At 46.2% G+C, this 11,275-nt stretch overlaps 2 protein-coding genes across 9 annotated transcripts in view; one reads left to right on the top strand and one right to left on the bottom strand.

The window, feature by feature from the left end:
* The first annotated feature begins 298 nt into the window (after positions 1 to 298).
* On the top strand, positions 299 to 3,680 carry C15H22orf31 (chromosome 15 C22orf31 homolog). 2 transcript variants are annotated; one of them, XM_011750725.2, is made up of 3 exons: positions 299 to 377; positions 1,462 to 1,890; positions 3,170 to 3,680. In XM_011750725.2, exons 2-3 carry the CDS (start codon positions 1,582 to 1,584, stop codon positions 3,608 to 3,610), a joined length of 750 nt encoding a protein of 249 aa, XP_011749027.2. In that variant the 5' UTR covers positions 299 to 377; positions 1,462 to 1,581; the 3' UTR covers positions 3,611 to 3,680. The 2 variants fall into 2 exon arrangements, with proteins under 2 accessions (XP_011749027.2, XP_011749026.2); XM_011750724.2 differs by having other exon boundaries at positions 375 to 512.
* An 847-nt stretch (positions 3,681 to 4,527) lies between these two features.
* Positions 4,528 to 11,275, bottom strand: part of LOC105487279 (zinc and ring finger 3) — a 177,084-nt gene continuing 170,336 nt past the window's right edge. For all 7 annotated transcript variants that reach the window (XM_011750729.2, XM_071080343.1, XM_071080339.1 and 4 more), the window contains exon 9: positions 4,528 to 8,448. In XM_011750729.2, coding sequence (XP_011749031.2) covers positions 8,405 to 8,448 — 44 coding nt within the window. In that variant the 3' untranslated portion in view covers positions 4,528 to 8,404. The remainder of the gene's footprint in view (positions 8,449 to 11,275) is intronic.

Here is an 11,275-nt window from a genome sequence, read left to right as displayed (position 1 = left end):
ATGTACATGAAGGAGGGCACTTTTGCACATGTAGGGATGCATCTCACTACGTGTATCCCCAAATCTGGTCTGCACATTCGACTACATTTCCTGCAAAACATACTTCATAAGAACATGAAGATCTTCAAAATTCATCCAAGCCATTTTGGGGGAAATGAGGACTTCAGAAGTTTCTGAGGCTAGAAACAAAACCATATAGAACTTCTTCCCACATAATTTAACTATAAAGTCTGATGATGTAACACCCACCCACACCCACATCACAAACCAAAGTGACATCACAAATACTAGAGATAATGGCTCAAAGCTGCCGGCATTAAGCCCAAATCTAAACAAACAGCAATTTGCCCATACGTGACTGAGGCAGAGAAAGACAGGTGACTAGAAATATTAAAACAAAACAAAACAAACAAACAAAAAAAAACCAGAGAGCGAGAAAAGGGAAAGAGAAAATACATATTTCTTCCCCCTACTAAGCTAGCGAAAATAAAATTTAAGGCAACTGAAATATGGTAAGGTGATTTTATTTCTATAGATGACATTTCTAAGAAAGCCAGGTCTCTTTAAATATGTGATTCTGATCTATCCAAATTGTTCTGTTGCTCTTAGTTGGCCCTAGGAAATGGAGGCCCGCAGCATTAATGTTTTCATATTGCTTTTATGGTCCCCAGAGGATATTGATTTCCCTGTGAATGAGCTCTTCTTGGCACCTGGCCGTTGGTTAGAAAGTGTATTCAGCCGGGCGTGGTGGATCACGCTTGTAATCCCAGCACTTTGGGAGGCTGAGGCAGGCGGATCATCTGAGGTCGTGAGTTCGAGACTAGCCTGACCAACATGGAGAAACCCCGTCTCTACTAAAAATACAAAATTAGCTGGGCGTGGTGGTGCATACCTGTAATCCCAGCTACTTGGGAGGCTGAGGCAGGAGAATCACTTGAACCCGGGAGGCGGAGGTTGCGGTGAGCCGACATCGCGCCATTGCACTCCAGCCTAGGCAACAAGAGCTAAACTCCGTACCCGCACCCCCCCCACCATAAAAAAGAAAGTGTAAAGCGTATTCAGGGTTTGGCAGAACTTACTGGCTGTCATGTCTGTGTTGCAGCATAGTTGAGTGTCTACAGCTCATATGAAGTCTTGAGTGACCCTGCCTTCCATATTTTCCAGCAGGCAGGAATTGCCTTCAATTCCTCGTGAACCCTCCCTGACCCCTGACTTCCTGCCCCAGCATGCTATGTTCTTTGAGAGCCTGAATATTACTGTAACCTTGTGGAGTTACTATCTCCTCCCTACTTGGTATAAAAGGCTTTAGTGAGCAGGAGAGGACATATAGTAAAATTCTAAGAACTGGGTGGAAGGAATGACCTATAAAAAGATGTTAACATTTTGCCTTCAAAGTAGATCTTTTATTCTCTGCTGAAGAACGGTCCTTTTAAAATTCATTTCTCCCTCTTATAATTCTAGCACCCCATCAATGTGAGACAAGACCCCAGCATCCCTATCTATGGACTCCGACAGTCCATCTTATTAAATACCAGGCTTCAGGACTGCTATGTGGACTCACCAGCTCTCACCAACATCTGGATGGCCAGAACGTGTGCAAAGCAGAACATTAATGCCACAGCACCAGCTACCACTTCCTCTTGGGAAGTTGTAAGGAACCCATTAATTGCCAATTCCTTCTCCCTGGTTAAGCTTGTACTCAGGCGGCAACTGAAGAATAAGTGCTGCCCAGCACCACGCAAGTGTGGAGAAGCAAAACTCTCCAAGAGATTAAAACACAAGGACGATTCAGTGATGAAAGCCACCCAGCAGGCCAGGAAAAGAAACTCCATCAGTTCCAAGAGCAAGCGGCCAGCAGGGCACAGGAGGCCTGCAGGAGGCATTAGAGAGGTAGATGAGGGCCAGTGGTGGGGAAAATGTGACGGGCGAGGGGAGGGAAAAGATAAAGCCAGAGAACACTAATGGTTGAGATTATATGGCGTGCAGCTACCGTAATCTCAGCACTTTGGGAGGCCAAGTAGGGAGGATCGCTTGAGCTCAGAGAGTTCAAGACCAGCCTGGGCAACATAGGGAGACCTCATCTCTACTAAAAAAAAAAAAAAAAATTGCCAGGCATGATGGCACATGCCTGTGATCCCAGCTACTTGGGAGGTTAAGGAGGGAGGATTACTTGAGCCCAGGAGGTTGAGGCTGCAGTGAGCCATCATTGCACTACTGCATTCCTGATTGGGCAACAGAGCAAGACTCTGTCTCAAAAAAAAAACACAAAAAACAAAAAACAAAAAAAACCAAAGATCAATACCAAGTGAAGGAAATCCTAAAGTTGAAGACAGAATGTGGGGAGGAGGTGTAGCATGTTAGAGTGGAAGAATGCCCCTGATTGTGGGGTCATGCTATTTATCATTTATACCATATCATTTATACTATGCTTAGTTCTAGAGAAGGATGAGGTGGCTTTCACAACCACAGACTTGACATGAAGGAAAAATAAGGGTGAGAAGGAAGGCTAGGATATGGGTAGTGTGTGCTTGTGTGCGCGCGCACACACACACACACACACACCAGTGGTCGGCTATAGATTTGGATTGTGAGCGTCCACATGGAGAACTTCACCTACGAAGGCCTGATTGGAGTCCAGGTCTGTTACCCCATGGTGGCCAGCAGAGCTCAGTGTACCCTGGAGCTAGGCCATCAAGATTCAAATCCCAACTCTGACTATAACTGAGGACGACCTGGGGCTTAATTTCTTTGTGCCTTGATATTATCATATTAAATGGAGGATAATGGCCCTTCCCTCACAGAGCTTCATGAAGATTAAATAAGTCAATACATGCAAAAGGCTTTTGAACAGAGCCTGGCAGAGGGTAAATAATTAGCATCTTGAGTGGTATTCAATAGATGACAGCTGTGGTTATTAACCTTCTAGCTGTGTGGCCTTGGGCAAACCAATTCCAATTTCTTTGCCTTTAAAGCTGTCTCCTGCTGACCTCACAGGGTTATGGAGAACACACGCACTGGTATGTACATAAACGATTTCAGTAAACTAGAACATGCTAGACAAATGTTGGTTGTTGCTGTAACCAAGACTCTGGGACACAAATCCCAGATAATTATTCTGAGCTCCCCTCTCAAGTTTTAGCTTTGACTTCTCTGCTTTCTTCCTGGCTAGAGTAAAGAAAGTTCAAAGGAGAAAAAACTGACAGTCCGCCAAGATCTTGAGGACAGATATGCTGAACATGTGGCTGCCACCCAAGCACTACCCCAAGACAGTGGGACAGCAGCCTGGAAGGGCCCAGTGTTGCTTCCTGAAACCCAAAAGAGACAGCAGTTGTCGGAGGACACGCTAACCATCCACGGTCTCCCCACAGAGGGTTACCAGGCTCTGTACCACGCTGTGGTAGAGCCAATGCTGTGGAATCCTTCAGGGACCCCCAAGAGGTACAGCCTGGAGTTGGGCAAGGCCATTAAACAAAAGCTCTGGGAGGCTCTGTGCAGTCAGGGTGCCATCTCTGAAGGTGCTCAGAAGGACCGGTTCCCTGGCAGGAAGCGGCCAGGTGTCCACGAGGAGCCTGTACTCAATAAATGGCCCAAGTTAAAGAGCAAAAAATAGGAACAGGAACTCATGGGATTAGGGTATTCTCTGCTAGAGATCTGAAAAATAAACACAACTTTGCACCTTCCCTGTCATCTGAGTGCTTTACAAATTAGTGACACCCTCTCAGGGAAACAAAGAGGAACCAGATTCGCTCAAGACCAAACGGTCCCTTTCCACTCATGATTAGGTCATTTTGAGGGGTAGATGCTGGGAGTATTTTTTCCTCCAAGGCCTTGAGGGTCTGTTAGTCTTCCAGGTAGGAAAAGGCCTGACAGATAAAGCAGATGTTTTACATTCAGGCTATGGTTCCTTATTTCCTTCCTTCTTTCCTTTTCTTTTCTTTCTTTTGAGACAGCTCTGTTGCCCAGGCTGGAGTGCAGTGGCATGATCATAGCTCACTGCAGTCTCGACTTCCTGGGCTCAAGCAATCCTCCTGCCTCAGCCTCCTGAGTAGCTAAGACTACATGTGGACCCCAACATGTATAGCTTTTTTTTTTCTTTTAGTAGAGAGATGGGGTCTCACTATGTTGCTGAGGCTGGTCTCCAACTCCTACCTCAAGAGATCCTCCTGCCTCAACCTCCTGAATAGCTGGGATTATAGGTATGAGCTCCCACGGCTGGCCATATGGTTCCCGATTTTTAAAAAGTGGACCACTAGGCTCGATCACTATCACTCTCCCTAGCTCCTTCTACATAGGGCTGAGCAGAAAGCCTACCATTCTCACAAGGATATAAACCCACACACCCTATAACAGATGCTCTCCTGTGACACTGCCTAAACCCTCAATAACCTGGATTCTATATTAACAGGAGAGAAAGTTGTATGAACGCTTCCATGGGCAAGTAGAAGTTAAAAGTACTGCCCCATGCGAACTTCCCCTTGTTGAATCTGTAGACTTTTACTGAACAGAGCAATGACGACATATAACACATACTTGATAAAATTGTATTTTTTTTACAGTCATTTGTACAATTTGTTACAAAACCATAGAAGACTACAACTTGTTTTAAATCATTTTTGGTCTGCAAATATGTAAAATCTGTGTGCAATTATCATGTATTTACAGGGTCTTGTGTTAGTCATTTTCAATGATTATTCCAACAATGTCACACTCTCAACATAAGACATGGCTTAAGATAAATATATTAGTAAATAAATATTCTGAGAACATATTTCCATAAATGAAATGTGCTGCTATACATATACAGAATATACATAAGTTGTTTTCTAGCTTTTAAAACATTTTTAAAAAATGGTAATGTTGGAAAAAGAGCCCTTAGACCATTTTATTACAAAATCTTTACAGCAAAGTCTTTACAAAATCTCTTTTAAGTGCTATGGGAGAAATTAAAAAATTTTAAAATAGTGCCTTGTTAGACCAACACAATAGAAAGAGTTTACATAAAGAGTAGAAAAAGGCAGTTCTGTTTAAAGAATAATATTCTCGATTAGTAATTTTTTAGACCTCATTTTAAAAGCATTAGTCCTGCACAAACTTCGAGTAGAGACTAGCAGCACATAAATATGTGAGCAGTGGGACAGATGGGGCTTTATTTTATAAAAGGGCTTGGGTTTAGGAGGAGATGGGGAAGGAGCTGAGGTTAAAGCCAGCTTACTGGGGCTGCATCCGTAAAGAGGTACCTTGTTGGTAAATACCCAAACTTCCACGTTTAGCTGGTTCTAGAACTCTTCACCGTACATGGCTGTCCTACACCCAGGGCTGGGTCACTTAACCATGCCCAACTGTCACACCCCAACTTAGAGGGATTGGGGGCAGGGGTTCTCAGTAGAAAATGAGATACTCCCAGTTTCCATGGCTATAAAACCACTACAAACCACTCAAGAATCCACCTAAAAGGGTATCTGTCATTGGTGGAATCTTAAAACTTCAAAGAGGGCATTTCTTTTGATTTATGTGTGAAAAAAATAAGACCATTGGTTATTTTATTCTGGTGATCTCCCTGTCTGAGAGGCGAACACAAATTTAAAAGACAATCGTTGGTGTTACCAGCGCGGTGGCTCACATCTGTAATTCCAGCACTTTGGGAGGCCGAGGCGGGTGGATCACCTGAGGTCGGGAATTCAAGACTAGCCTGACCAACATGGAGAAACCTCGTCTCTACTAAAAATACAAAATTAGTCGGGCATGGTGGTGCATGCCTGTAATCCCAGCTACTTGGGAGGCTGAGGCAGAAGAATCACTTGGACTCGGGAGGCGGAAGTTGCGGTAAGCTGAGATTGCGCCACTGTACTCCACCCTGGGCAACAAGAGCGAAACTCCGTCTCAAAAAACAAACAAACAAACAAAGACAATGGTTGGTATTTGGTATTTAAGGTTTTAAAATTGCATTTTTGTTTCTACCACCTGTAAGCTACAAAAATTAAATGGGTTTCTTTTGCCATCTGCGGTTATCACTGGTTCAAGTGAAAACCAGACACACTTATTTTAATAAGCCCAGTGGAAGCCACATTCCGTACTCATCTATTTATTGCTTAAGGCTATTGAGGGGTGGTTTTCCAGCCAGGGCTAAAGAAAGCCACTTTGGGAGTTCGGTTTCAGACGAGGAAGAAAATATGCACTCAAAGGCATTAAAAACAAAACAAAACAAAACCCCCCCCACAAACAACAACAAAATCTCAATGAGAAGCTGCTTTTTGCAGTTCATATTAAAAGTCAGATCCCGCTTCCTTAAAACCATGTAATGCAAGCTGTTGTCCTTAGCAGCTGCTACTCCTGGCCCGAGAAATGAAGGCGTCCCAGATCACATGTCACCAGCTTAGGCGCTTCTCACACCCTCGGTAACAGGTGTGCGGGGCACAGTGCGAGGAGAAGCCCTCAAGGGACTGCACCCGAGGATGGAGGACGGATCTCACCAGTGAAGCCTCAATGGCAAATGTTTTGATCATTTGATGTTGGAATAGATGTCAAATCCTAGCTAGAGATAAGTAAATTTCCTCATCATACACTGAGGTTAAGAAAAACATTCTGATAGAGATTCTCGTTCAAGACTGGAGAAAGACCAGCACCATCACCTGGCAATCCAGGTGGTCCTTGTTCTCCTACCCACAGGGGGCCAGGTCTCAAGTTTCCTATTCTCAAGCGAGCTTTCAGACCCAATAGGCCAGTTCTTTCAGATGGCAACAAATATCTGATGAATGAATGAATAAATACAAGTGACCAGAAGAGTTAGTGAACACAAGGACTAATATGATTAGTTCCCTCTAAAAATTTTTTTTTTAAAGAACAAGGAACACATTGGACAAAAAGGATGACAATCCCTGATCTGAAATAGCTTTAAATAGATTCTCTCTCCCTTTTAAAAATGAAACACCTTAAAACCACAACGGTTTGGGCTTTTAAACTCTCCCCTTCCCCTTAATAAAAAAGGCTGGAAAAATATACAAAAACCTACCCTTTGGGTGTAAACTATCTGATAGTCTCTCTCTCTGTCTCATGGAGAATCAATACATAATAGTGCATTAGGTAGACAGGATAGTAGACATCTGCAGACGAGATGAGCAGTTTCAGCCATGAGGCAGAGGACTGAATAACCCTGAAGCGGTGCTTCCATGGGGAAACGGGATGGGGAAGGTATCATTCAAATGGAGCTCAGTGCAGACCTCGTAGGTCCAGGCACATGCCCCTAGAAAGGCAGCCCAAGGAAGCAGCAGCCGAGGGGTGTGGCTGCCCCCACACAGACGCATGCGCACTGCACATCGGTGTGCCGCTGGGTCAGTGGAGAGCACTCTCCCCCAGCCCCGTTGGACACCAAGGCCACAAAAGTACATTCCTTCTGGGTGTCTGTCCCCACACACCCCGTCGAGCCATTTCTGCAGCCAGTGGCAGGGAGCCCAAAACATTTTTGCAAAGGACTCCAAAGTCAGGACAACCAAAGGGGACAGCCTCCTCTTCCCTGCCCCGAGGGTCAGAGTTCAGGCTGAGGGTCCCAAGAACATGCCCTTACTATGACCTGGACCTCAGCCAAGACCAGGGCTGTGAACTCTGTTGTTTCACTTGGGACCATGACCTGAGGGGACAGATTGAGGGCACTGGGCAGAATTGTCCCCATCACCCTGGAGCTTTCGTAGCAGCGGCTTGACCTGGCTCCACAGGGCTGCAGATCATGTACACCCTATTCCTAGCTGCTGCCATCACCTGCCTAAAGGCGTGGGCTGGAGGGGCATGGCATCTGAGACCTGAAATAGTACACACTGGCATTTGCCACGAGAAAGAAAGAGGCAGCTTTGCACTCAGAGCCTGTACCCATATCAACTAGCTTTACTTCAAGTTTCTGGTTCATTTTCTAAGGCAGGTGAAGCCCTGAGCTTTTCAAAGGCCTGAGCTCCCTCCAGGGAGACAACAGTATCTACACATGATGTGGTTCATTTAATGCAGCAGTGATTTTTTTTTTCTTTTTCAGCAAAAGTTGGCAGTTAGGGTTCTTTAAAATATATATTTAAATAACTTTTTACATTTACATACAATATCTTAAAAAAAAAAAAAAAAAAGCAGAGAACTGAATCCCACACCTCAGAACCCCAAGCACACACTTTACAAAACAGAACAACAACATGTTATCAAAAGAGGCAAAGGACTCGGAGAATTTTGTCTGTTGATTTGTTAATGGGGTAGGGGGTGGTTTTGCCACAGGGGGCTCACATTTTGGGTTGACAAGGAGGGCTCTCTTTATTACCACTTTTGTGTGTTTGTCAAAGCTAAAAAATTTTTTTGTTTTTGTTTTTTGAAGGAAGTCAGTTTGGAGTCTCCATACAGTTCCCCATTTCCAGGTTAAGAGTTCCTCCTGAGCTCAGGCTCCGGTGCTGCTGCTGTCTGCTGAGCGAGATCTCGGTCCTGGGAAAGAGAGAGAACAATCATCAGGGGAGGGAGCTGGCACCACACATGGGACCAGGCAAGGGACTCAGGTGGCCCTGTCCCCAGCGTGTGGCAGGCCTGTGTATGCTAAAGGGCTGAAGCAGGCTCCAGTTCCCAGAGGGGCTCCATCTGTGCTGAGAGCACAGGTGCCCGCTGGAGACCCAGCCTCTCTCATTTGGATGTACTAAGAGCTTTCTAGAAGCCCTTAGGTAGCATGAAAACCCAATATATTAGAGATGGTAACTGCGTGTCCAGTGTGCGTCAGGCCCTGGGAAAAGCAGGAGAGAGGACCCCCTCACAGAGCTTACGGACCTTAAGAGAAAGTAATTTAGCAATAGGATAACAGGAAGTGAACAGAGGGTGTGCAGGTGATCTCAGAGGGGGCTGGAGTGTCGCTTAATCTAAGATTTGGAGGACAGAAGTAGTGGAGAGGTCTGGGAGCTGGAGTAAGCTTGGCATATGGGGAGAACAAGACGGGGCCACAGAGGGTGAAAGCAGCAAGCAAGGAGAGTGAACCAGCTCATCAGATGGGCTGGCAGGGGCTGGATCACACAGAACTGAGATGCTAACATTTATTATTATTAATTTTTGAGACAGAGTCTTGCTGTGTTGCCTAGGTTTAAGTGCAGTGGTGAGATCATGACTACAGCCTCAATCCTTGGGCTCAAGTGAGTAGCCAATCTCTTGGGCTCAGCCTCCTGAGTATCTGGGACTAATGGCATGTGTCACCCTGCCAAGCTAATTAAAAAAAAAAGAGATAGGTTCATTCTCTGTTCCCCAGGCTGATCTCCAACTCCTGGCCTCAAGTGATCCTGCTTTGGCCTTCCAAAGCACTGGGCCAGAAGTTAACTTTTTTTTTTTTTTTTGAGATGGAGTCTCGCTCTGTTGCCAGGTGGGAACACAATGGGGCGATCTCGGCTCACTGCAACCTCTGTGTCCCGGGTTCAAGCATTTCTCCTGCCTCAGTCTCCTGAGTAGCTGAAACTACAGGCGCCCACCACCATGCCCAGCTAATTTTCGTATTTTTATTAGAGATGCGGTTTCGCCATGTTGGCCAGGATGGTCTCGATCTCTTGACCTGGTGATCTGCCTGCCTCAGCCTCCCAAAGTGCTGGGATTACAGGCGTGAGTCGACACACCTGGCCAACATTTTTAAGATTTTAAAGGTAATGGCAAGTCATGGAAGGATTTTCCAGCACAAAGACGTCAACTTATGTTTCAAAAAAGGCCACTCTGGCTCCAGGCGGAATAGAAAGCAAGACCAGTGACAGCAGACCAGTCAGAGGTTATTGCCTCCGTCCTGGAGAGGAAAATGGGGCTGGACTGAGGGGATAGCAATGAGGGTGCAGAGAAGTAGATATATTTGGGATGTACTTTGCAGGTAGATCTTGTTGCAGTGCTACTCAGAGGTGCTAGACTCCACAGTTTATTACTGAGGCAGCATATTTGGAAATCTTGTAGCAATCTGATGTCTGTTGAATCTAATAATAAAATATCTGGACTGGTATCTTACATGTCTTTTGCTAAGTTTCATTTTCTGGGAATTCATTTTCATGGACTGAGGCAAAAACAAACAACTGGGGTCCTTCACAGACAAGTTGAGAAGCCCAGGAGGCTGGAGTGCAAGGGGCAGGGTGGGCATAGGGATGGGTCCTAGGCTTTTTTTTTGTTTTTGAGATGGAGTCTTGCTCTGTCACCTAGGCTGGAGTGCAGTGGTGTGATTGCGGCTCACTGCAACCTCCACCTCCCAGGTTCAGGCGATTCTCCTGCCTCAGCCTCCCGAGTAGCTGGAATTACAGGTGCCCGCTATGCCTAGCTAATTTTTTTTTGTATTTTAGAGATGGGGTTTCACCATATTGGCCAAGCTGGTCTCGAACTCCTGAATTCAAGTGATTGACCCGCCTTGGCCTCCCAAAGTGCAGGGATTACAGGCGTGAGCCACTGGGTCCGGCCTTTTTTTTTTTTTTTTTTTTGAGATGGAGTCTCGCTGTGTCCCCCAGGCTGGAGTGCAGTGGCGCAATCTCGGCTCACTGCAAGCTTCGCCTCCCAGGTTCACGCCACTCTCCTGCCTCAGCCTCCCGAGTAGCTGGGACTACGGGCGCCCACTACCGCGTCTGGCTAATTTTTTGTATTTTTAGTAGAGACGGGGTTTCACCGTGGTCTCGATCTCCTGACCTTGTGATCCGCCTGCCTCGGCCTCCCAAAGTGCAGGGATTACAGGCGTGAGCCACCGCGCCCGGCCTTTTTTTTTTTTTTTTTTTGAGACAGTGTCTTGCTCTGTCGCCCAGGCTGGAGTGCAGTAGCTTGATCTTGGCTCATTGTAACCTCTGCCAACCAGGTTCAAGCGATTCTTCTGCCTCAGCCTCCCGAGCAACTGGGATTGCAGGCACCTGCCACCACCCCCGGCTAATTTTTGTACTGAGTAACGATAATGTTTACGAAGTGCCTCCTATATAATATCCCAGCCCTGCGAGTCATGAACAGACTCCATGGTTTTGCCACGTTGGCCAGGCTGGTCTCCAACCCCCGGCCTCAAGTGATCCTCGGCCTCGGCCTCCTAAAGTGTTGGGATTACAGGCATGAGCCACTACCCTCAGCTGGTGCTAGGTTTTTGGTGTGAGCATGTGGATGGGAAGCAGGGCAGAGGGGGAAATAAGAGCACTGCTGTGGACATGACAGGCTGCAGGCATCTTGGAGGAGAGATCCCGAGATTGTGGAAGCAGAGGGCTCAAAGGGTCTGAACTCCAAGGGAGGAGGGCTAGGCTGAGGAGTAACCCTTGGAAGTCTTCAGTCTCAGACGGTGTTT

This window comes from Macaca nemestrina, chromosome 15, assembly GCF_043159975.1.
Source record: "Macaca nemestrina isolate mMacNem1 chromosome 15, mMacNem.hap1, whole genome shotgun sequence".
Classification (NCBI taxonomy): Eukaryota; Metazoa; Chordata; class Mammalia; order Primates; family Cercopithecidae; genus Macaca; species Macaca nemestrina.
Note: the sequence above shows the minus strand (reverse complement) of the source record. Positions and strands in the feature narration are given on the sequence as shown.

What these genes read in the sequence shown, in the direction of transcription:
- C15H22orf31 (XM_011750724.2), top strand. An exon ending in CTGCAGGAGGCATTAGAGAG is followed by an intron (nt 1,891 to 3,169) that starts GTAGATGAGGGC and finishes CTTCCTGGCTAG; the next exon opens with AGTAAAGAAAGTTCAAAGGA.